Below are 27,494 nucleotides of genomic sequence, written 5' to 3'. Positions count from 1 at the left end.
TGTAACTCACACTGGATTTTAGTTACTATTGTTAGTTAGTCATTTTTCCTGGTTTAAAAGGCTGTATTCTACTGGAGAAAATCTAAATGGAGCAACGTAATTTTAAAAATGATTGTCAACTTAACAACTTGTGTTCATAATTAACTGTCATAAGTACACAACACTTAAATTCCTTTTAAATAATATGAAAAGAAAGTGTTTTTGTGTGTGTGTGTGTCATATTTTTTTGGCTGGATGTGTATGGAAATTCATTATTAATCATTTGCTTATTTTTTCACCAGCCTTATGTGTGTGTGTTTGTGTGTGTGTGTGTGTGTGTGTGTGTCTGTGTGTCATATTTTTAGTTGGATGTGCTTTTATAGACAGGGTCGTATGCATGCGTGTGTCTCTGTGTGTGTGTGTGTGTGTGTGTGTGTGTGTGTGTGTAATACATCGGAACGGGGTTTTACGGGGTTGACCTTTGACCTAGGCCTGACTCTCAGAGTGCTCGACTTTTGTAGACTGGAACGTATGCATGTGTGCAATGTATGTGGTGTCTGTGCATGCGTGTGTGTTTGTTTGTGTGTGGAATTGAACCATTGACCTAGGCCTAACTCAGAAGTGTTTCACAATCTATGTGAAAGGAAAGAACTTGTGTGTGTCATATTTTTGTTGGATGTGTGTGTGCTTGTATAGACAGGGTCATATGCATGCGTGTGTCTCTGTGTCTGTGTGTGTGTGTCATATTTTTGGTTGGATGTGTATGTGTGTGGAATAGACATGACCATACTATACATGAGAACATGTGTGTCTGTGTGTATCTGGAATGCATGGGAACCGGATTTAACATAACTATTTTTTATGATGCCAACATAAATATCCATTCATCCATCCATCTTCTACCGCTTCATGGGGAACCTGGAGCCATCCCAGGGAGCATCAGGCACAAGGAAGGATACACCCTGGACAGGGTGTATCCTGTCCATCACAAGGCACAATCACACACAAACCCATTCATACACTATGGACACTTTAGACATACCAATCAGCCTACCATGCATGTCTTTGGACTGGGGGAGGAAACCCCACAGCACGGGGAGAACATGCAAACTCCACACACACGTGGCCCCGGCAGGACTCGAACCCCGGATGTGTGAGGCGAACGTGCTAACCACTAAACCAACGTGCATCCTGACCCCTTTGACCTATCAGGGTCTAGATCTGTCACCTAGATCTGTCAAAAATAAGGTTACAATATATACAAACTATTCCTCTCTCTCACCACTTTAGCAGTGTGCTGCATGGCCGTGTATAAAACCCGCTTCCTATCAAAAGACACCCTAGCTCTGACCCATAACAACGCATACACAAAAAAAGAATAAGACATACTCAACCGTTTCCATTGAATGGCTTGAATATGTCAAAACAACACGTGGCATAAACATTCAGCATGCATTAAACCATGGTGAGATGGTGATTGGAAAATACCATCTCGATGGTTATTATGAAAAGGATGGCGTCAAATACGCTTTCAAATTGAACGGTTGTATTTTTCAGGGGCATGATTGTCATTATAACCCCAAACATTTACATCCATTATCAAAAGTGCCCTATGGCTTGCTCAGAAGACAATCTGATGACAAAGTCGAAATATTGGAAAAAGCGTATGGTCTGGATGTTGAGGTAATGTGGGAGTGTGATTGGAATAACCTTAAACTGACCGATGTCGCTGTAATGGCCTTTATGTTCACTTACACACATCCTGAAAGACTGAAACTGTGCAACGCTCTATTTGGTGGTCATACTAATGAATACAAATTGTATCACAAAGCCGACATTAGTAAAAAAAATAAGATATGTCGACTTTACAAGCTTGTATCCCTTTTGCCAGGCCAAAAAATGTTACCCCATAGGACATCCACAAATAATTTTCAAGGATTTTGAACCTCTTGAAAATAATTATGGGTTAGTCAAAGCTACAGTACTGCCACCATGAAAACTGCTTCACCCCGTCCTTCCCTATAGGACTGGTGGTAAGCTTATGTTTCCACTTTGTCGTACATGCACAGAACAGCAGAATCAGACAGCGATTTTGCGATTTTGGGTCAGCATCGAGCTGTTGAAAGGTGTGGAAAAGCGTTATGTTGTAACGAAAGTGGACGAGGTGTGGCATTTTCCACAATGGTCAGAAACTTTGCTTTGTGATTATGTTAAAACATTTTTATAATACAAACAAGAGGCCAGTGAGTTCCCCACACACATTGTGACAGATGCAGACACGGAATCCTACATCTCAGATTACTTTGAGAAAGAGGGGATTAAGATGGACGCCGGTAAGATAAGTCATAACCCAGCAAAGTGTTCTATTAACAAACTTCTGCTGAACTCACTTTGGGGTCGTTTCTCCATGCGTGAAAACTTGCCGTGTACAGAACTAATTTCGGCGACCCGGACCAGTTTACACAACATATATTCGGCGACGGTTACGATATTAAATATTTTTTGTTCGTGTCAGACAGCGTAGTACTAATTCGGTGGTGTTATGCGGATGGGAAAGGGGTCAGACTCGTGACATGAACATCTTTCTTGGGGCTTTACAACACCTATTCACATCTAGAGCTGCATGAGTTGATGGACAAATTGGGCGAAAGTTTGTTGTACAGTGATTTAGACAGTATGATCTGTACATCTAGAGAGGACGACTGGGAACCTCCGTTGGGGCCCTATCTCGGCGATTTAACTGATGAGGTTGGGGATGGTGATCACATTATCGAATTTTGTTCAGACGGGCCAAAAACATACAGTTACTGCACTGCCAAGGGCAAGGTTTGTATGAAGCCAAAGGTAACACATTCAACGCGGTAAATTCAAAAGCCATTAGATTAGACACACTGATTGGACTTGTAGACCACTACGTCGTGGGGCGGATAATAGTCGTTATATACTGGCATACACAGACATCACTATACATAATAAAAAACATTTCACACTACACAATAGGTCAATCATTAAAAAATTTAAGATGTTGTACAACAAATGCGTGCTGCTCCCTGATGTTACAATGCTCCCATATGGCTTTGGATAGTCTTTTTGGAAATAGGGGTGTTTGAGACACAGATGCAAAGTCATATTTTGTAAAAATGTTGTTGCAAAATGCTGTACAGTTGATTTCTAAAAAAATGTAAAATATTATGTATATTTATGATTGTTGGCCAATATGAGGAATTGTTGAAAATGTACAAAATAAAATTTGTTGAAGGATTACCACAGACTCTGAATGATGATGCTCTGTTTCCCGCCAACACAACTAATTTGTTGATTCTTGATGGTCTGATGAAAGAGGCCAGCGGGAGGAACGAGGTGGAAAAAGTGTTCACCCAGTATCTACATCACAATAATCTTTTATTTATATTGTGCAGAACTTATTTTGCCAAGGGAAATCCAGCAGGACCATCAGCTTAAACACAAATTATCTGATGTTGTTTAAAAACCCCAGAGACGCCAATCAGGTCAGTGTTCTAGGAAGACAAATGTATCCCGGCAACACAAAATTTTTTATGGAATGTTATCAAGACGCAACCAGCAAAACTTTTGGGTATCTGCTGATTGATTATAAAACAAAAACACCCAAACACTATTGGCTCAGAACAGATTTACTTGCGCCATCCCCTGTGGTATATCTCCAGAAAAGAAGATGGCAAAAATGTCGGCCAGACTTTGTAGAAACCTGCCGCTTTTAAAAATATTAAAAGCAACACCCAAACAAAGACGGATTATTTTACAGACTGCCACAGACAAACTCATTGTGACATTGTGTGAAGTAGCTCTTAATGTTCTCTATGGTAATATACCTCTCACATCTCAACAATACCAGAAGCTCAGAAAAAGGAAACACGTGATCAAATTTGTTGCGGATAAGAAGATTGGTGTTAAAAGAAAGAGACGAGTAATAAACCAACAGGGGGGCTTTCTTCTACCGCTCTTAAGCATCGCTATTCCTTTCATCTCCAACCTGATTGCTTCTAGATAACAGGGATGGAGTATTCATAGATGTTTTCAGTCCCGCAGCATCAGTTGGATAAACTACAGACTGGAAACCCCCGCGATTCTATTCAGCAGGTTGTGGAGAATGATTTGGACATAGCTATAAGAAATACTTTGCACCGATCTGACTTGGACAATTATGAAAAACACGAAGCTGTACACAAGCGTTTTACAGTGCTTTTTAATACTCGCCAGACAAGGGGACCGTGAAAACAGCACATTAACACTTCCGCAGACTGATCACACTGAAAAAGAAAAGCCATCTGCACCGCCCAGCGTAAACCCCCACGACGATTTAGATAACATAGTGGACGGTGTTTTGAAGAATGTTCCACAGGTGTGTAAAAAAAACACTCACTACATTTTAGATAAAATGTCTAAAATGAAAGAGGTCACATATTGGGATGATTCGGGGGAGTTTGTGTTTAACGGTAGAACTATTCCTGGCTCACATATGCTTTATTTAGTTAAAGGCATCACGGCGCCACAAAACATTTCTGATGCCCGTAGACCTTTCAGCTGGCTAGAATTTCTGGAGGCTTTTGCTACTTTAAACATACCATACTCAACGGTACCAAACCATTATGTCAGACACGCAATTAACTCTTTCAAAACCAAATCGACTTCACCTATAACCATCTCGTCTAAGAAGCGTAAAAAAAAAAAAAACAGAAAATACTGCAGAGCACACCATCAAATTATTCAGATGGCCCAGTATTCAAATCACCCGCTCTTGACATGAGTCAGTGGCTAAGTTTTTAAATCCATGAGTTTTGTAATGTTTATGATATTATCTGTATTGCTGGATGTGACACATGTATAATAAAAAGTCAAAAGAATAAGACATCTGCTGTTTTTATTGAAAAAAAATCTAGTATTAGACAAACATTTCACCTGTCTGAACACAATGAATACATTTGAAAACATTTATTACAATGAACTTTTAGTTTTCATAAAACACAGATATCATCTGGTCATTTTTAATAAAATCACCAGTATAAAATCACATGGTCATAATCATACCCCTTTACCATGTGATTGAGAAAAAAAAAAAAACACAATGATGAAGTGAAAAATCTTGGACTTGTACTGCTGAATCACTCTAGAATTGCAGTTTAAAGAGCTTTTGATATTCTGCAGAAAACGATAGGCATCGGTTTATTACCAAAGCTGTCAAAAAAACAACCCACGCTGACCTCGTTTAAGTAGATGGCTAACCAGTTTTAACCCGGGAGTCTTGAAGGATGCGTGTTGATACGTCACCACCATTGACGGTAATTTTCTTAAGGGAGCTTTTGGTAGGTAGTCACACATCCGAGCCATCTAACCAAAACCTGTTACGCAATGAGACTGGGACTGGAAGTAAGTGCAGGATCAAAGTCTTCTGACTACAGTCAGTGTACAAGCAAACAGGAACCAAGGTCTAAACAAGAACTCGAACTGAAGCATGAAACTTGAAACTTAGAACAAGACTTGGAACCACTACTGCTTATCACAATTACCCACTTCAACAAATACTCATCTGTCACTTAACTATGGCAGGAAACAAGAAAATAGACATGGAAATCATTTAACTAGGACTATGGCAAGAAACACAAAAACAGAGCAGAACATGGAAACATTACCACGAGGCACTATTACCCCCAATCAATATATAATACTGGACCAAGTACATAGCAACGCGAGGGGTTTAAAAAACATCTGTGATTTCCTCGAGTGCTGACAGCTGGTACCAATCATTACACTCCCTCGAAAATCAACCAATGACTGAACAGGGTGGAAACCAAACCGAAATAAACGTACATGTTCTTTGTAAACAAAGTCTCTATGTAACGCGCGAGCATGTGCTCGCTCTGGTTCGTGCACACGAGTGCTCTCCAGCTCTACGTGCACGTCGCCGCCGCAGCGCCATCTGCCAGCTATATTGTGACAAAACCAATGTTTTTCTGCCTTGCTTCTTCTTGTCTAAAACGTTTTCCACTTTAAATGTTTTGTTTTCAAAACATTCACAAATATTTTTTGTAATTCCTCTTCATAAAAAACACCATCGATGACATCACCGTCATAATCACACAATCTATAGACGGGACGTTCGCGTGATATGCATTCTGTTATAGTGAAAAACTCGTGCGTATAGTTTTCTTTATAACCTTTTCTGAACGGACCTCTTACTTTAGAAATTCTAACCATGTTCTCAACTTTATATTTAAATTTGGGGGTTACGGTGGTCCCGTCTTTAGATCCATATAGGTTTTTATACACAGCAGATTCATTTTCTTTGTTCACATCAATAGGTCTCATCTTAATGCTCCTGTGATAGCTGGCATTGTATCCATCCGTGATGTCTTGTAGAATATCGATATAGCCTTTGGAGTTTGTAGCAGTTAAATATCTCCACATCCGCCCTTTTAAGGTTCTGTTAAACAGTTCGACGATGCACACTTTTAAATCGGTGGCTGTTACAAAATGTGTGAATGGTGTACTTTTTTGTCATGCTTTGAAAATGTTTATTAAAAAATTCTTTCCCATTATCTGTCTGTAGTTTACGGGGAACCCTGCCCTCATCCAGTATAGATTGGAAAGCTTTAGACACCTCGACATTTATTTTTTAAAAACAGAGTCCTCGCATATTTACTAAACATGTCTATGCACGTCAACAGAAAATGAACGTTGTCGTTTTCCTTGGCTTATGCAGACATATCGACCAGATCTGCCTGAAACTGCATATCAGTACCATAAACAAAAACACGATTTCTTTTGTATTTTAACGGTGCAGTTCTGTGTAGCGTGTAAGCATCCTCGCCATCGAGCCAATCCGAAACTTGTTTATCTGTTAAACGAACCCCTGTTTCTTTTAAAACGCTGTCTTTTAAACGTTTTTACCACCAAAAGACCCCGCATGTGTAATACACTTTCTTCATCGACACTTTAGCCTCCACAAAAGAATAACTCAGATGGTCTTAAATGTCAAAATATTTATTTCAGTAAAAGAACACAAATGTTATCATGCATCATCGAGGGAGTGTAGAAATTTTATACACATCACAGTGTTTTTCTCAACCATATATGCAATAAATACATCGATTATTTCACAGACAACAGTCTGCTCATTTCTCATAGAAGGATTGCACATTAATCATGCACCTATGTACACATACATAAAATGTCTACAATTCTAACACGTCTGCCACATTGTCACATTTTCTCATTTGTAAGTTGCTTTGGATAAAAGCGTCTGCTAAATGAATAAATGTAAATGTAAATATATCCAGATTGTTTTATATTTTCACATATTTTCCTCGTATGAATTCTGTATGATGTATGAATGTTGAAAAAAAATACATTCAGGTTGAAGACAACATTTTTAGAAAATATCGTTTCTGAGCATACAAAATTTACACAGTTTAGGACTGCCGAATGATGCAAAACAACAACAACAAAAATTTAAAACAAACTGCCACGATACCGCCAGCAGAGGGCGCTGAGGCGACAGCGTGCACGAGCGGCTTCAGGGCGCGCACGTGCACGAGCGGCTTCAGGGCGCGCACGTGCACGAGCGGCTTCAGGGCGCGCACGTGCACGAGCGGCTTCAGGGCGCGCACGTGCACGTGCTTGAGATGCGCATGGACACTACCACTGTGTCAAGTGTTGCAATTAAGAGACTGGTGACTAGTTATTTAAACCCCTCGTGTTGCTGCGCACGTCGCGCGGCATTAACCTGAACTAAACTGAATCTACCCACACGAATCGGGACTGGACTAAGAGAGACAACGCTAAAGAGTTCCAGCAAAGCAACACCAAGCCAAGCAACTTGTGTGTTCATGTCGGGCCATAGTTAAGTGTTCATGCCATGCCTAAGTTAGATGAGTGTTTCCTACCATAGTTTAAGGAGTGTTTATGACTTAGTTCAATGAACGTTCATGTCTTAGTTTAAGGAGGGTTCATGTCTTGGATTAAAGAACATTCATGTCTTAGTTTAAGGAGTGTTCAAGCCTTAGTTCAATTAGTGTTTCCGTTCCATGTCCTCTCCTTAAGTATCAAATAAAGACTTCCCTCCTTCGCTTACTTCCTGTCCAAGTCTCATTCCGTAACACAAACATACCTGTTTATTTGTTTGTTTGTTTTAATCTAAGGTGATCAGTGGAGTCTGGCACAAAACATTTTCACTTTAATTTATTTTTAAATTCATCTTATTTTAATGTAAAATGTTAATAAAGATTGAGAGTGACAAATAGACAGAAGTTTATGTTAATTTACAGTAATGTGCTCAAGTCATCTGGAGTTGATTTACATCTTATATTTTCCTAAAACTTAAGAGCCTTAAATTGACTGACCGTAAGTGTGGACACTATGCACGAAAGGGTTAAGCCTGATTTATTTATTGATTTATTTATAGATAGTTTTAGACTGCAAGTTGTAATAGCCATGTAATTACTCAAGTCTAAAAATCTTTAATGAGTTGACCTTTATTATTTTTTTTATATGCAACACTGTACCAAAAACGCAGTTAAATATAATTGTAATCCCAAGCATCTAACACTCTACACTGGCATTTCTTTATCATTTATGCCGTTATTCAGCATACTGGTAATTATTACAAACAATATTACTGTAGGCCCTATTTTAGGAAATTGTCTATTTTGGTGGCATTGGTGCTGATATATATAAAAGATAACAGATAAATAACAGCTAAAATGACAAACCTAGTTGTAATATCTCTCTCTCTCTCAGAAATAAATGAGTGATGTTCAAATGTGTAATAGAGTGTGAAATAGAGTAGAATATATAGAATATATATATATATATAGCCTAAAAAGAAACATGAAAATGGCCAGATAGGTTTTAGCTGTCAGGAAGGTTATAGAAATACATATACTCAGCAATAAAAGAAACATCCTCTAAAATGTTCCTCTCAAATCCTCTCAAAGGACAATCAGCTGTCCTCCTGTCTCCCTGTAGCACTTTCTTAGGTGTCTTACATTAGACATTGCAGTTTATTGCTCTGGACACATCTGCAGTCCTCATGTCTCACCCAACTATTGTGCATTCTCTTCACCTTTGTATATATGTTCAATTGGTTCACTGGCAGTAGGGGTGTGGCTGCCATTTATTTTGGGAGAGGGTCCTTTTTTTTACTCTGTTTCTTTGCTTAGGTAGTTTGGGAAGTATACATGTATTTTCTTTATTTTCCTTTTAGGTAAGCTTGCTACCTAAACAATAGAATTCTTTTGCTTATTATTTTGGCCTTGGCGCACCCTGAAGATACGCCTGGATTGACTAATTTGTACCATTATATGTATATATTGTCTGTTACAATATACCACAACCTTTTTCACAAAACCTTGTTTGAGTTGTAATTCCTGGCTTCCCCTTATTTAAAGATCAATCCAATTGAATCCAAGCTGGTTACTCAACCTAGACTGGGCCGTAACAAGTGACTGAACTATATGAAGATCTAGAGAAGTTTCTAAATTCAACTCTTGCTCTTGTGTGGTCACCTGGGGTTGAGACACAAAAGATGAACCTATACTCATAAGAGAGTAATCATTTTGTACCCCTGTTGGACTAGACTGAAGCACTGAGGGCTGAGAACTAGAATCAACATAGACTTGACCCAACAGTTCTTTACACCCGTTCTCATGTGGACTATGGCCACTTGTGAATAATCTCCAATTCTAGGTCCTTCTGGCTCTACTCTCTCCTGGGGCTGGAAAGGGCCAGTAAACCTGACCCATTGGTTTACCTGGCATATTGTTGCCAGGTAAGAACAGGCTTAAGTTCTGAGCAATGGACAGTTTTAATGGGGTCATCTTCTCCATGTGGTCTGATCTTATACAGCATTCCCACTTCATCAATGTAGGCCACAATCTCAAACACAGTGGAGCGCCAGACATCCTGAATCTTATGGCAACCATGAAAATGATTCTTACAATACGCTAAAGTGCCAGGGGGTAGTATTGCTAATGAGTCAGGGCAATTGGTCCTACGGTGAATGACCACAGTCTCCAAGTGCCTTCGGGAACTGGTATAAATGGAGGTCAAATACTTTTGGTGTTGGGCCACCCAATCTGAATGGGCACCATCTCCTTCCCCTTCTTCATTACCATCAAGCAAACTATCCACTGGTAGCTTAGGTTTTTGGCCGAACATCAACTCATATGGGTAGTGTTAAGTCGACTGATGCATCAAAAAGGAGCTGTGGAAGCAACTGTTACCAGGCTACTAATTTCAGCTGCAAATCCTCTGACCACCCCAATCGCACCATTGTGCCCATTACCTTTATTCAAGGTCCCAGTTGAAAGAATTGACATGGACCTCATCAGGCCATTACAGAGATGCGCACGAGGGTATTGATTTGTGTTATTTCTGGTTTTATTTCATATAACACTATGTATAGAACCAGTGCCTCCATGCATGCTGAACACACACTGTTGCATAGGCACCTTTCTATATCATCTCCTGGGTTGACCAAGACACTTTGTTCATGACACAGCAAAGGTTGGCAGGTTGCAAGGGAAATTTTCCACTGTATTTTCACATCTACTCTTTGGCACAAGCCTCATGAATGTGAAACAGTGTAAAGTGCTTTGGAACCACTAAGGTTAAAAAAGCGCTATATAAGTGCAGACCATTTACCATTAACATGCCTGCTCCTGCCTCGCGCTTTGAGATCAGTCGGCAGTACATTTCCGGACGTGTACTTAAGCCTCGTCAGTCTCCATCCCCGGGGCAGATCCTTGCCGTTGCTTTGTACAGCAGATATTTCGTTACGTGTGTTGATTTCTCCTGTGTATGACCTTCTGCCTGTTCTTGGCTTTGTATCTGCTCTGTCCCTTTAAGTTTAATGATTCAGCTCCCAAACTGCTGGAAATGTGGGACAGGTTCTAACTCTTCACCAAACTGCTTTATCCTGGAGAAGAGGATTGAGGTGACACTCCTGTCATACAACAGTCCTGGTGAGTTTGTGCTTCTTAATGCTGAAAGACAGAAGAGCATCAGTGTAAACACACAATATCAGCATAAACACCAACACACACACACATTATTCAGTATAATACAATAGAGTAGAGTAAAGAGACAGTACGTCAGTAACTCACTATAATGTCTCCAGTTTACAGTGTGGATCCTTCAGTAGATCAGAGAGCAGCTTCACTCCTGATTTTCCTGGATTATTACTGTTCAGATTCAGTTCTCTCAGGTGTGATGAGGAGTTTGAACTCAGAGCTGAAGCCAGAGCAGCAAAACCTTCATCTGTAATACTGCAGTTATACATGCTGCAAAACAAAAACCTTCTCACATTTAACACACTCAGTTTTAGCTCTGAAAACATCAACTACACAAAATCTTTATATACAGAACATTTACTCTCCATCTCACACACACAACAATGACAATATCACATCACTACAATTACAATCACCACAGATGGAAACTGGATGTAGCTGTGTTTATTAAAACTCTGCTCAGTGTGTGTGTGTGTACCTCAGTGTCTCCAGTGTACAGTGTGGATTCTCCAGTCCAGCAGAGAGCAGCTTCACTCCTGAATCCTGTAGGTTATTGTGACTCAGGTTCAGTTCTCTCAGTCTGGAGGAGTTTGAGCTGAGAACTGAGGACAGAACTCTACAGCTTTCCTCTGTCAGATTACACCCCCACAGCCTGGAAGAGAAATGATGAAATATCAGAACTCTGACCTCAAACACACAAACACAGCCATAATCCAGCTAAAGTTTACCATGTAGCAGAAATGTGAGTGTGTTTCTCTTACACACAGAAATCAGAGGACAGGACACCACATCAGTACTATTATTGTTGTTATTATTATTATTATTATTATTATTATTATTATTACTACTACTACTACTACTACTATTATTATTATTACTATTATTATTACTGTTGTTGGTGTGTGTGTGTGTGTGTGTGTGTGTGTGTGTGTGTGTGTGTGTGTGTGTACCTCAGTGTCTCCAGTGTACAGTGTGGATTCTCCAGTCCAGCAGAGAGCAGCTTCACTCCTGAATCCTGCAGGTTATTGTGACTCAGGTCCAGTTCTCTCAGACTGGAGGAGTTTGAGCTGAGAACTGAGGACAGAACTCTACAGCTTTCCTCTGTCAGATTACACCCCCACAGCCTGGAAGAGAAATGATGAAATATCAGAACTCTGACCTCAAACACACAAACACAGCCATAATCCAGCTAAAGTTTACCATGTAACAGAAATGTGAGTGTGGTTCTCTCACACACAGAAATCAGAGGACAGGACACCACATCAGTACTATTATTATTATTACAATTATTATTATTATTATTATTATTATTATTATTATTATTACTACTACTACTACAATTATTATAAACAAATGCTTTATCATAATAAAGCATTTGATCAAACAAAAAACCTTCTGTTTTCATTTAAGGATCGTTGTAACTGATAATAATAATAATAATAATAATAACAATAATAATAATAACAATAATAATAAATTATTATCAGTAACAATGATCCTTAAAGGACTGAAAACAGATGGTTTTTTGTTTGAACAAAAAGGAGCAGGAAGTGCTGTGGCTTTGTTTGGAAATATTTTGTTGGTGGAACAGAAACAGACAATAAAATGTAAGACAGGTAATATTAACTTACTCTTTCTGTTAGCATAGCATAAATAAAATAACATCAGATGTGTGAGCTTTAAAATGTCTAAAATAATTTAATATGCACTGTAGCTGCACAGCCAGACTGCTCCTGTACCTTTAACTCACACACACACACACAATGTCACATGTTGTATTCATATTGTTCAGATGGTGACAGTGTTATTTTTTTCTTGTTCTCATTTGTGAAGTTCTGTTCAATGTCTCTTTCAAGTGAAAGGAGAAAAGAAAACGTTCCCTTCCCTGGTGTTTAGTTCACAAAATGATCAAAAAGCTGTCATGAATACATGCAGTTATTTTGTATAGATCATTTTCATCAGTTTTAGAGAAAAGGTAATAAATGGTGATATAAGGTTTTGTCCATATGGCCCAGATCTCGGTGCAGACGTAACTTGTTAGTGTAAAAAGTGAAACAATCTTCTGTAATGTCACGTATCGTGACGTGAGGAAGTTCAGACGGATGCAAGCGCAGGATAACAGTTTTATTTAGGAGAAAAACCGGCAGACAAATCCAAAACGTGATCCAAAACGTAATCCAAAAACAGGCAAAATGTCAGACAATCGGCAAACAGGCATACACAGGGCTAGGCAGGAATCAAGGTCGTGGTCACGGAAAACAGGGTCGAGATACAAAACATGAAACATAAGCTACAGCGAGGGACTGGTAGCGGAGAAACCAGCGTGAACTAAACTAACGAACCTAAACATGAAACATGACATGAACTCTGACTCTGACTCTGACTCTAAACATGAACCATGAAACATGACATGAACTATGACTCTAGTTATCTATCGTAGTTTCTTTTCTATTCTACTATAATATTCCGCATTGTGTGCTGGGAGGCACGCGGTATATATGCGGACATGATCAGTGTCGTAAATGCTCACAGCTGAGGGCGATTCAGACACATGTGAAATCCCAGCCAATGCCAGAATAGGGAGGAGACATGACAGAAACATAAACAAACACACGTGTTCAAATGTCACTACTGTCAACAACGGAAAAGCAGGTGCTCGCGCATTTGTGCTAAGAGCACGCTGCTTCAAGGGGAAATCGTGACATGTAACAGTACCAGAGGTTTGTCTAAAGATGATTAGAGTAACTATTAACAAGCATTAATCCAAACAGTGCAGTTCAGTGTTACATTAAAATAACAAACCATGCAGTAATACATTTATAAATAAAAATACTCACACAGCTTTTCTGGAGGCTTTGACCACTGGCAGCAGCTTCAGAAAACATTCCTCTGATGGGTCATATTTCCTCAAATTAAACTCGTCCAGCTCCTGATCTGAGTTCAGTAACACAAACACCAGAGCTGACCACTGAGCAGGAGAGAGTCTGGTTCCACTGAGACGACTGCTACCTTCTCTGTTCAGGCAAGTCTGTACTTCCTGCACTAGAGAATGATCATTCAGTTCATTCAGACAGTGGAACAGATTGATGAATTTCTCTGGAGACGGATTCTCCCTGATCTTCTCCTTGATGTACTCGACTGTTTCCTGTTTGCTGTGAGAGCTGCTTCCTGTCTGGGGCATTAAGCCTCGTAAGAGAGCCTGATTGGACTCCAGTGAGAGACCCAGAAGGAAGCGGAGGAACAGGTCCAGGTGTCCATTCTCACTCTGTAAGGCCTTGTCCACTGCACTCCTGAGGAAATCAGACATGGTTGACTTGCTGAAGAAATGGAAAAGTCCAGTGCGTTGCTCCACTAACACATTTGTCTTTCTAAAAATAAAGCAGAGAAATGTGTATAAAGCAGCCAGAAACTCCTGAACACTCAGATGTACAAAGCTGAACACCTTCCCCAGGTGAAGCCCAAACTCCTCTCTGAAGATTTGGGTACACACTCCTGAGTACACTGCCACTTCTCCAACATCAATGCCACACTCTCTCAGGTCTTCCTCATAGAAGATCAGGTTTCCTTTCTCCAGCTGTTGGAAAGCCAGTTTCCCCAGTGCCAGGATACTCTCTCTGGTCTGCTGAGGATCAGGGTCACATTTCTGGTGGTACTTTTGGTCCTTGTGTTTGATCTGAAAGATCAGGAAGTGTGTGAACATTTGAGTCAGAGTCTTGGGGACCTCTCCACTCTCTGCTTCACCCAACATTCTCTCTAGAACAGTGGCTGAGATCCAGCAGAAGACTGGGATGTGGCACATGATGTAGAGGCTTCTTGAAGACTTCATGCGTGTGATGATTTTATTGGCCAGGCTCTGATCACTGATCCTCTTCCTGAAGTACTCCTCTTTCTGAGGATCACTGAAGCCTCGTACCTCTGTTACCTGGTCTACACACTCAGGAGGGATCTGATTGGCTGCTCCTGGTCGAGAGGTTATCCAGAGGAGAGCAGAGGGAAGCAGATTCCCCTTGATGAGGTTTGTCAGCAGCACATTCACTGAGGCTGACTCTTTCACATCACACAATATCTCATCCTTCTGGAAATTTAGAGGAAGTCGACACTCATCCAGACCATCAAAGATCAACACCACTGTGTAGGAGTCTAGTAATTCTAGTTTTCTCATTTCTGGGAAAAAGTGATGAAGAAGCTCCATCATACTGAGATTTCTCTGCTTCATCAGATTCAGCTCTCGAAAGGGAAGTGGAAACATGAAGGTGACGTCCTGATTTGCTTTTCCTTCAGCCCAGTCCAGAATGAACTTCTGCACAGAGACTGTTTTTCCAATTCCAGCAACTCCTTTAGTCAGCACTCTTCTGATGGACTTGTCTTTAAAGAGCTCGTTACATTTGATGGGTGTCTCCTGTGTTGCTGGTCTCCTGGACGCTGTCTCAATCTGTCTCACCTCATGTTCATTATTGACGTCTCCACTCCAACCCTCTGTGATGTAGAGCTCTGTACAGATCTCATTCAGAAGTGCTGAGCTTCCATGCTGTGAGATTCCTTCATTAATTCTTTTAAACTTCTCTCTCAGGCTGGATTTCAGCTCTGTCTGATACACAGAGGCCACAGACTCTAATAAACAAAGTAATAAGATGTTTTAATGCAAAATCACTGAGCACAATATAAAATGTAAAATTCTTTCAAATGCTGCTGTTCATTCCTGATTCATGGACTAAATATTATTGAAGGAACAGGACCACTTTACAGAGTAATCACAAACTGGACCATGAACAGAACAGAAAAGCACCAGATGTACATGATACTAAACTCAAACTTCAAACTAAAGGTGTTCATATCTAAAAGTATTCCCTCTCTCTAAAGTGAACCTGATGGAATAAAGCCATGACTCAGAACTCTTACTGTTGTGCAGTGTGTTAGCGAGATCTGTGTGGTTCATGTTCTTCAGGACGTGCAGTGTGATTTTCAGCGCTCCCTCTCTGACACTGTGCAGATCCTCCTCATCCTCCACCTTCCTCTCAGTGCATGCTGGGTAATCCGGACTCAGGAGCTTCCTAAACCTCTTTAGTTCATTCTTTACCAGAGTGATGACTTTGTGTTCCAGCTCCTGGTTAGAAACACACAGGAACACATCTAAATATTATAATGTTACACACTGAGAGATGCTTTTATTTTATGAAAATAAGAAAGGTCTCTTTCTATTACCACAGTTACAACTGAAAATTTGGTCTGATTACCCATAATGCTGCTGCACATTGATAAACCTGTGAACCATTATTATCTTAAATATAAACCCGCAGCCCACTCACACACAAGTTACACACATTAAAAAGTCACACACACCTTGAATATGGAGTCCAGCTGATTTCTGCTGATGTTTGATTTCTTCTTTTGTGGTCTGTGAACAAATAAAACACATGATGTAATATAGACTATATGTATTCATAGCTGCACAACACACTAATACATACAGAGACAGATATTTAACACTATCCTCTTAACACAATACACTGATTTCAGGGTTTCCTCACTGACACTAACATGTTTATGAATAAAATAGTGATCTAGTCATTAATGTCCCAGGTGTAAATGTTGTTGTGTAGCACCACAGACCCTCCAGCTCAGGGACTGCAGGCTGAACGGAACTCTTAAAGCAGTTTTCCTCACTGCCAGTCCGAGAGCTGCAGCACTGCATACTTTAGTGTTTTACTGCTTCAACACCTGATAAAGCTCATGAAGGGCTTCATAATGAGACCAGTGAGTTTGATCAGGTGGAACACTGCTGTAAAACACCTCACTGTACCGACCTCACATCAGGAGAACTGGTTCCGTCTCTGAAGTTAAATGGATACTCCGTTGACCGGTCACTCTTCATGGACACGCAGCTGGGTTCTGGTGAGTCTGATCTCTTTCCCTCCATCATTCTGTAATTAGAACAGAAATATCAGCAATAATTAATACTCTGCTGTCTCAGTACTGTTACACAATGTGTTCATCATTAAACACCAATAATTCCATCTTTTTAATTCAGCTACAGTCTGCACACTTATTCAAACAGGAGACACACCTCATACCTCAGGAATTACACTGATGTCAGGAGTCCCAATCACAGATAACTGACTCAGCTGGGTCTTAAAGCCTGTAGAGTTCACTGACTCAAAGCTACGCTGCTCTTCTCCGCCACATTACACAGTCCTTTTTACTCTTCTCTCAGTGAATGATTTCTCTAAACTGTTCTTAGATCAGATCAGTGATATATTCACTCTATTAAACACCTTAAACCAAAGTTTAGTTCCTCTGTAAACTAGTGAGTGTTTAGAGATACAGATCTGTTCCCATGAGACGGTGTGTATTTATTGCTGGTGAATGGAAAAGTAACTGACCTCTCGTCTTTCTTTAAGTCCCGTTCTCCAGACACACTCATGTTGGAGGTCATGTCTCCTTCTCCAGATTACAGCAGGACACACGTTTACTTCACTCCAACATCGGTTTGTTAAATCAAACCCTGTATGAGCACAGAGTTCACTTACAGGAAATAGTCACTGTATCAAGTCATAAAGCAACCTGTATAACCGGTTCTGGCTGAGGCGGAGGGGCAGTGGTGTGTGTGTGTGTGAACATACAGACATGCCTGGGGTTTGTGAAATAAAACAAGTCAGTGAAGCAAGACTAGATTTTTGCAGTGTTTCAGTGTTTAATTTAAAATAAACACCAAATATAATATCCAGATATCGGATATCCACATTGGTCAAAATATTTAATGTGTTCAAAATGTCTTCTAATAATCCAACCTTAATCTACAAATTCCATGCATGGGTCTGTGATGTTTGTCAACATCTTCTGCATTGTGGAACAATAGGTCAGTTATAGACATTCTACACAGTTAGAGAATTAGGTTTTCTGCATAGGAAAAGGTTTTTAGAAACACATAAATAAAAGTGTAGAAAATTCTCTGCCTTTTTCTGAGGTATAGTTCCATTTTTGTGTAACTGCCACATTGAGCAATTTCTGATACAATATAAAAAGAATTTTAGGTGACTTTAGGAAAACAGTACACAGTTTCTACTAGGGATGGGCATTTCAGGCAAAATTACTTTTCAAATTATTCCTGGCATTATTTGTGTAACATTCAAATTTCTTCTGGCTGAAGGGAGTTGAGCAACTGTTTGTCATTTTCATTGAACACGAAAACATGGAGTACCTCTGAACTGCTCAACTTCTAAATCCCCGCCAAGCTTGCTGGTCCCTCTTCTTTGCCAGGTTCCAGTTCACCCTATCCTACTGACCTGTCTCCAGAAATATGAAAGCAGACATGCACTCTCAAATGTACACTGAGAAACCACGAGAGGGCAATGAAGAGCCTATCCTCCCACCATGCTTTTTCGTGGGTGCGTGGACTGAGAGGTTGATCAAGCCATGGCCTGCCTACTGCTGCACAAATTTCCCCTTGCTTGCTCCCAAACAGAATGTTTGTGCCAGCTAACTTCTGAACAATGCTTATCACATGTGCTCACACTTCCATAGCCACAGGTCACACAGGTATCAGACGTACCTATCACCTTCTGCAAACTAAATTCTGGTGGCCCCACATGAGAGCTGAGGTACACTGAGCCATGTCCTCCTGCACCTCCCGTGTCCAAGTTAAGGTACCCAGAACTTTACCAGTTGGCAAACTCCTACCACTGCCCACACCCAAATGGCCCTGGTCCCACATCGCTGACGATTTCATCACTGACCTGCCAGAATCCTTAGGGCACACTACAATTCTGGTCATTGTGGATAGGTTCTCTACGTGCCTGTGTCTTATTAGATTGCGCAGTCTACCTAATGTGGGCTAAAATTCTGACCACTACACAGTTACTATTATAAGTTATTTACAAAATCAAGTATACTTACAGCCAATTGCCTGGGTGCAGAGTAAAGTACCACACGGAACCAGAGAGTGAGGAAAAGCAAGGCCCAAGTTTTATTGTTCCGTTCCACCACACGAGATCCACACCGTTGAGAGTCTCAAAAGTGATCTGACACCCGGAGCTGAAGCTCCCTTATTTATACAGTGTTCTACACCCAAAGAGCCTTCCTATAATACCATTAGGTTTTAGAAAGAGCCTTCCCAGAATACCATTAGGTTTTAGAAAGAGCCTTCCCATAATACCAATATGTACACAACATTTTGGAGACACCTTGGTCTCACGGTGTCCGCTGTTCCCATAGACGGTTATTTTGCGGCTCTAGCCATTCCCATGGACAGTTATCTAGCAGGTGTAGCCCAGCTCCAATACCCTTATAATTGGCCCGTCACATTTCATCCTTAAAAAATAACCTGTGTCAATGTCAGTCCTGACTGGTCTATCGTGAGCAGAGGATTCTCCACACCTTCACACACTTATGAGTAAGTTTCTTTCATATTTGTTCTACATTCCTGTTTTCTAATGTGGTTTCTTTCGTATTTTGTTCTACATTTTCTGTTTATAACACTTACACATAGTTTACCCCCTTTACTTTACTCTATACCTTATAATATCCTTATAATATCCTTATAATATCCTTATAATCCTTATAATATTCTGCATTCCTTGTGTGTATGGCTGCATAGGCCTCTATGTGTGTGTGTGTCTCTTAGTTGACCTTCTGCCTGCGTGCAGACATACTCCACCTATGCTCTGAGGCCTGCCGCACTTAATCAGATACATGTATTGTTATCCCCCTGCACCTTGCTTATCTGTGTGTTGTGTCTTAGGTGAACATCCGTTCATACAGTCCACCAGCCCAGTGAATTCTCAATAAGATTACACATTACTCATACTAGGTCTCCCTCGTGTTTATTTCTTGTGTTTTTCATATACAACATTTCCCCCTCTGAGGCTATAAAGCCTCACAAACTGCCTCAATTAAGCGGGTATCTGTGGAGAAATTGGTTCTGTACCTACTTCCACACTACACTGATCAGGGTAGGTGTTAAGGAGGGTTTGCAGAGCTGGTGGGAGACGCTCTAGTGTTGTTCACCCAGAGGCCTCAAAGTCGATTGGCAGCTGGAGAATGGGCCCCAGGGCCCCTCTGCGTCTGTTCAGAGCTGGACCCATATAGATGTACCTAGCCATAGATCCATAGATTATCCATAGATTATAGCCATAGATTATACTACATACTCTGTCGTCAGTACGAGTGACTATAACGAGTAAATACTTGATTGGATTCTACGTGCCCCTATCGTTCTCAACTGGGCCTATCAGCCCTCAGTTTTGTATTTGTCGGGATCGCGCAGTGTGTTGCTTCTCCCCAATAATCAAATGTCGCACTCAGGGGTGGGCGAAAAAACCTCCTATGAGGAAAAATTCCCACCCTGCCAGCACTATGTGCTCGACAGCACCCTTTACACTTTTCTCATGCCTGACTGTGTCACACTTTATTGCACATCACATGTCATATCACAGACATTTAATAACAAGCTAAATTGACAGTCTCTGTTGGCAGTATCTCTCTGTATCCTGATTGTCTTCGGCCCAGGCACTTTACGTACTGTAGCGGACCACCCTTGGTGAGAGGTTAGGCTAGCACTTACACCCAGGGCATGGCTCATCACATCGTCTTCTCATCCTGGCATGCCATTGAATTGAAAGTTAAGCAGGTGACAGTTGGAACGGTAATGACTCGTGAGGGCAGACCCCCCGTTGAAAGCTTCGGGTCCTTCACGTGTCCCCGTTGAAAGCTTCACAGATCCTCCTCGTCATCAGACTCAAACCGGAGCATCCTCGGGGATGGGGGTCGCATGTCCTCATAGTCAGCTGCTTCAGCCATTCTCTCACTGCTCATGGTCTATGGGTGAACACCACCCCCCGTTGAGGCGGTAACGCCTCACCCATAACAACATCTCCAGCTCTGTTCCTTTGAATAGATAGCGTCATACATAGCAGTTAGTTATCTCATATATGCTCTTAGTACCATCTACAATTACTCCAGCGGCAGTCCTTCATAAGGAACAGACAGGCACAGACATGGGTCGACCCGTAAGCATTTCATACGGTGTTAGATACATAGTCTGCATGTGATAGGTCACTAGTGCAAGAGGTAGAGCATCTACCGAAGCAAGTTCAGTGCCAGCACACGTTGCGTTAAGCTTAGCCTCAAAGGTACCATTTACCTTTTCCGTTATTCCCTGTGACTGAGGGTGATAAACACATCAAAATCTTAATTTATTCACAGTTACTGTAACACTGTTTTTGTTTTTGAAACAAACGCTGAGCCATTGTCAGAGCTACTCTGAGATGGTATGCCAACTTGAGGAATTACCTCTCTGGTCAAAAATTGAATCACTGCTCCAGCAGTCTGTAGAAGGCACTGCCGCCCTCCATCTGCTAAACCTGTCTATCACCAAGTGCTTAAATGGTCTTTCTGGCATGTGCCCTATTGATACTGATCTTCCCTTTCTGACATTGTTTTGAGCACAAATTTCACACTCAGATTATCATCCAACATTGCCTGTAAGTACAGAGATTATTCGTCTAGCTGTTTTATCTTTCCCCTACCTTCCCCCTCACGCACTGGTTAAAACCATGGGCATCTGAAATTCATGCAGTGAGAAGTGCAGTAGGTACAATCAGAATTCAGTTAAACTATTTGCTCGGTAAGTGGCATTCCAACACTTTTTCTAAAACCGCATTGCATTCAAACAACTCCATACAGACAACACAATCCATGGGCATAAGCAGAGTCAGTATTTATCTATATATATTAGCAATTCTACCTTTAACTAGTTTGCACTCTGTAGTGATAGTTTCTAATTCAGCCAATAGGGCAGAGCAGAGTGCTCATAATGTTTGTGAAATTTCAGACACAAAATCTTTCAGATGGAACGTCTAAAAAGTTCAAACTTAGGCTCGAGGAAATATGAATTTCGGCTAGGCAATCGTGAGTGTTCTCAGTGACTGGCTCCACAGAATTAATTAGGCAATACAACAATACAGTTGGTGTATTAGACACACTACTAGGTTTAATAGTAATAATAACTTATGGGTGGCACATAGAAACATAGAATAACCTCATGTCCTGTTCTTTCAAAATAGAAGTGACCTGGTGTGATGAGTGTAAGATCACTGTGTGAGAGAGCAATTTTCCCAGTGATCTGCACTACACTGGCAATCCTTGTGCCACCAAATGCAATGTTTTCAATAAATAAACTAAAGACCTGCAAGCGCCCCATACTCCTGAGCCGGTACCCCCTCAGCGGCGCCCCCTCTCTCAGTCACATATAAGAAAAAGTCTTTGTTGTAGTTTGCCAGTCATAGTACAGGTGCAGAGCATAAGTCCATTCAATGTCAGGCTTTTCCTTAGAACACCCAGATCTCAGGATTTTGTCATGAAGAGAGCGATCAGTGATCCACTGCAGACCATACTTGATAACGTCCAGGAAGCTTAACATTTGTTGTTCTTTATGGGGCGGAGGATGACCCCAATCATGTCCTGTCGGCCTTGGGAGCGTGCAAGGGAGTCTCTGACCACAGAGGAGTAAACCGCAGGGGAGTCCACAGCCCCTGAGGGAGACGCACCCAGGTGTACTACTAATCTAGAAATGTTAAGGGGAGTAACGGCCTTGAGCTCTCACATGTAGGTACACTGGAAAAAGAGCTGATCACAGTTCAACAACAGAAAAATAATAATATCATGTGGAATGGAATAGGTTACAGTAGGGACATCTGGTAGGCAGTAATGGAGCTACTGGGATGACTAGTTCATTGATTTTGCAAATTTTGGGTAAAATGCCATACTCTTCCAGCCTTAAATATTGGTTACTGGGTGTGTTGTATTGCAGAACTTATCACAGTTGTTATCACAGCTTGCTGTAATAATGCTAGACTAAGTGGGCATGTCCCTTCATCCTTTTCTGAGGATGAATATACAGGATGAATATACTTCACTTTAGCTTAATACAGTGTACATGTTACTTGCCGTGCTTCAACCTTTTGTAGCCCATAATGTGCCCGGTATGTTAGCGAGTTCAGGATGAGGGATGAGGATGAGATCTAGACATGTATTTACAGTTCTCTAGTCTCTTTTATCCCACTAATTTCTTTATTCGAAACAACCTACTGAATTTGTTTTTACTCTGTACAACAATAGTGTTTAGTTTAAATGGTAGACATGCATGCACCCTCTGTCCCTTTACAACTGTACCACACTCAAAATATCACTCAGACCCTTCATACAAGACACCTTTAATTTTGTTCACTGTATTTTAAATATATCTAATTAGGAGTAATGCGTAAATGTCATTAGCTTAGTCTAACATAAAATTTATCATCTATGAGCTTTGTTTCAATTTAACACCCATTTGTTTCCTTGGCTGAGCGCCATTTGTGAAAGGCATAAAAATTCCCTTTGTAAATGTATCCATTTCATTTAAACTGTATTTGTATTTGAGGTAGTGTTAAGTCTACTCATGTCACAAACTACATTTCCCATCCTGCATTGCGGTCCACAAACATGGCTGGCTGCCATGGACTGCAACTCCTAGATCACACACACCTGCATCCAGTTCACAGCTCAGTCACAGCTACAGTATAAAGACTTTCAATTCACACTCAGATTGTGCAGTATACGCTCCAGTCCTCGTGTTTGTGACCACTGCACTGTATTATTTAAATATTGCAACTCATACATTGTATGACATATCCATAGCACACCGTATGATATATATTTGTATATTCACACAACTACTTTATTCTATTCACCAATCTACGGTTCAGAAAAGAAACAAATCACTCAAACTACACTGTTGCAAAGAGACTGTGATTGAACTAACCTAACAAACATGTCCCTGCAGCCACATCAGCACAACATCTCAGCAAAAGAAACCATTATGCAATGCTGCCTACTCCAGATACTCGTACTCCATGTAAAACCCAAATTCAACATTAACTATTCACCATCTTATTCTAATGTGAAGGACTCAGATAACACATCTGTGATGGACATAAAACACCTTACAGAAAGTTTGAAAATAAGTGCAGACTAATATTACCATAAAATCTTACTACTTATTCATCACTGGACATAGGCAATGTTTAAAGAGAAATATGCAGCAAATTATTCACCATTGTGCAACATGAATACCTCACGCCAAAAGAACTCACACTTACACTGCTCGACTTAGTAGAACAGGAGTTACATTATTATTATTATCATTATTGTTATTATTATATATTTATTTATTTATTTATTTCGCTTTGAGTTCATTGCAATCGTGACGTGAGTGACCAGTTGGCATGACAACATCAGGTCACATAAAAATGTATAGACACGTACACGTATAGGAATCAAAGATACAAAAATTAGTTATGGTTATTCCAGCTCTTTTTAGTGAGTCAGTTCATTCAGCTCAGCAATAAGCTGCCAAACAACTCTTCATTCAGTATGACTAATGGCTTTTATAATTCAGCCAAATTTAGCAATATTTGGACCCATGATTAGTGTGTGTGCACATATATCACTTAAGTTGTTCAGTTCAAGCTAATTATACTAAATCTTTAATCGTACATAATTTTGGATTATGTTCAGCATAAAACCTTAAATAATATAAAACATCAAACATTATTACGCATAGGTATTGAGCGTTTTTATTTAGCTTGATCTATCCAAAACTCAACCCATTCCAAACAAATCGCACTCACAACACTGCAGGTCTAATATGGCTGTGAAGGTTGTCAGTACTCTCTAAAAACAAATGTTTAGGCTCAACATTAACTCAACAGGGGGAATGTTTTGACTTAGCCTGATAAGGAACACATTGCACATGTCCCACTTCGGTCCTTGTGATTTGGCCACAGAGAGTTAGGCAGAGACTGTAACCTTGGGTCTGATTTACTTTTCATTTTTTTCATCTTTGGTATTAAGTTATTAAGTACATCACTCACAAGGAACAGGTTCAAGTGTTAGCTGATCAATTTTATCGTTGGTCAGGCAAAAATGTCGATATGCCTGAGCAGAAGAAACAACGTGGCACAAAACATAAACTGCCATAAAAGTTCTCTCCGGACTGATAAAATCAAGAATACTGATTGATTTTAACTTTTACAGCAATATGTTTAAATATTTATTTATATATTGAGTCACCTTGACTTTAATGTGTAGTGTGAAGTTTGATAACTAAAGGATTGTAAAAAGGAAAAAAAAAAAAAAAAATCTCTCGCACGCATTCTCGCCCTCTCTCACATGCTCTGTGTTTAGATGAACGTCATCATGGAATTTAAAACACTTTCATGCAGTTTCCAAACAAGGAAACACATGGAATTCAAATTAAAATTAAAAGAATGATTTGGAGCTCTGGCGCGCATACTTCTGACCAGCCGTGTACACAATCTAAATATGGAACTGAATACAATCCGCTCAACACAGTCTCAATCCAGCCTCCTGGTGTCATGCCAGGAGACTGAGGAGCCGGGCCGGACGGAGACCCTCCCCCATAACTTGGAACACAACACGCACAATAACACCAGCCCTGGGTCTTTCACCAGTGGTATTGCCGGACTTTCACTCACTCAACACATATACACAATTTCATTAAAAATCTTATGAACCTTATACATAACCCTTATACAATTACAATCGGTTTACACTTCTCTTACCTTTTCTAACTCACTCAAGGTTCTTTTGGAGACCAACTTAGTCTTTCTTCCCACCCCGGGGCTTCCCACTCGTGACAACAGATCACTAAGACAGAGCTTTGAAATAACAGGCGTCTGCAATGTTTTCTTCCTACACGGCCTATCTGTTGCTTAGAGAGTGAAGTCCCACAGGAGAGATTACAGACATATGGATCTTAACCCAGTCCTGCCGGGATCGCCAATGTTGTATCAAAATTTGCCTATTACCCAAAGACAATTAATATTTAACATATAAACAGATACTCACATACATTAACTTATGAAAGTAAGACACCGGGCCCGTGAGTGAGGAGCGGCAAGGGTTCAAATTTATTTTTGCATGAGATCACACAGTTGAGACGTCCCAAGGATGATCTAAAAAAACCAGAGCTGAAGCTCTTCTATTTATACAGTTTTCTTAGGGTCAGGATGACCCAGACACTTTCTATGTTTTAGAAAGAGCCTTCCCACAATACCATTATATTTTAGAAAGAGCCTTCCCCGAACACCATTAGGTTTTCGAAAGAACCTTCCCATAATACCAATAGGTACGAGACTCAACATTTCGGAGAGACCTTGGTCTCCCGGGGTCCGCTGTTCCCATCGACGGTTATCTCCCGGCCCTAGCCGTTCCCATCGACGGTTATCTCACAGGTGCAACGTGGCTGAACTACCCTTATAAACGGCCCGTCTTGGTTCTCTCTTAAAAATTAAGGCCTTCGTCTGTGTTACTCTTGACTTTTTTCTCGTGAGAAAAGAATCCTCCACGCCTTCAAGTGCATTATGAGTAAGTTTCTTTCACATTTTTCTGTATTTCTGTTTTATAATGCTTTTTTCCTTTCATATTTGCTCTACATTTCTGTTTTATATCTGGTTATACTGCTTGCAAGTATTTTACCCCCTTTTCTGTACTCCATACTTCACAATATCATTATAAGATCCTTATAATCCTTATATTATCCTTATAATATCCTAATACTCCTTTCATTATTCTTATAATGTTCTGTTTTCCTTCTGTATGTGTGTGCGTGGCGGCATAGGCCTCTGTGTGTGTGTGTCTCTTAGTTGACCGTCCACCTACGCTCTGATGCCTGCCGCACTAATCAAATACATGTATGGTTTGCACCTTGCTTATCTGTGTGTGTTGTGTCTTAGGTGAACGTCAGCCCAGTGAATTTTCAATAAAATTACATACTACTCATACTAGGTCTCCCTCGTGTTTATTTCATGTATATTTTATATACAACAGTAGACAACTGACTTGTTGCATCACTAGAGGGAGGCAGAGAGCACTGTCTTAATCATAATCAGTGGCCATCAGCCCCACCTGTCTTCAGTCAACCTTGCCATTGTTGTGGATAAAAATGACATGAAATAAACATGAGGGAGACCTAGTATGAGTAATATGTAATTTTATTGAAAATTCACAGGACTGGTGGGTGCATAATCTTCAGGAGATCGGTAGGGGGAAGAAAATGGGGTGTGTCCTGGGGACATGGGATAGTCAGCAAAGGTGAAATAAGGAGACCACTGAGAGTAGGGCGGACTGACAGGTGAGAAGAGGGAAGAATGGTCAGAGCCCAGATCAGAGAAGGTGGCATCATCCTCAGACTGAAAGCTGGAGGGAGGGTCTGTCTGTGTAGAGGCGTCAATACACACATTCACGGGGTGGATTCTGTATCGGAGAGGGGGGGGACCCCGCATTTCCATTTCCAGAGGGGGTGCTGCGAAGAACGTTAAGTAGCACCATGATGTCAGCAGTGAGATGCGCGAGCTGATAGTGAGTGTTCAGATCCAGATCCAACTGGGTTCGGAGATAGATATGAGTATT

At 40.6% G+C, this 27,494-nt stretch overlaps 1 protein-coding gene across 1 annotated transcript; it reads right to left on the bottom strand.

The window, feature by feature from the left end:
* Positions 1 to 11,119: 11,119 nt before the first annotated feature.
* LOC128616763 (NLR family CARD domain-containing protein 3-like) lies at positions 11,120 to 18,639 on the bottom strand. The gene is made up of 8 exons (XM_053639558.1): positions 17,408 to 18,639; positions 16,832 to 16,948; positions 16,368 to 16,422; positions 15,927 to 16,131; positions 13,865 to 15,638; positions 11,978 to 12,151; positions 11,506 to 11,679; positions 11,120 to 11,297 (listed from the first exon to the last, which is right to left on the bottom strand). Exons 1-8 carry the CDS (start codon positions 17,458 to 17,460, stop codon positions 11,120 to 11,122), a joined length of 2,730 nt encoding a protein of 909 aa, XP_053495533.1. The 5' UTR covers positions 17,461 to 18,639.
* Positions 18,640 to 27,494: the final 8,855 nt, after the last annotated feature.

The sequence above is a fragment of the Ictalurus furcatus genome, chromosome 13 (assembly GCF_023375685.1).
Source record: "Ictalurus furcatus strain D&B chromosome 13, Billie_1.0, whole genome shotgun sequence".
Taxonomy (NCBI): domain Eukaryota; kingdom Metazoa; phylum Chordata; class Actinopteri; order Siluriformes; family Ictaluridae; genus Ictalurus; species Ictalurus furcatus.
The sequence above is the reverse complement of the archived record's forward strand: the minus strand, read 5'-3'. Positions and strand labels throughout refer to the sequence as shown.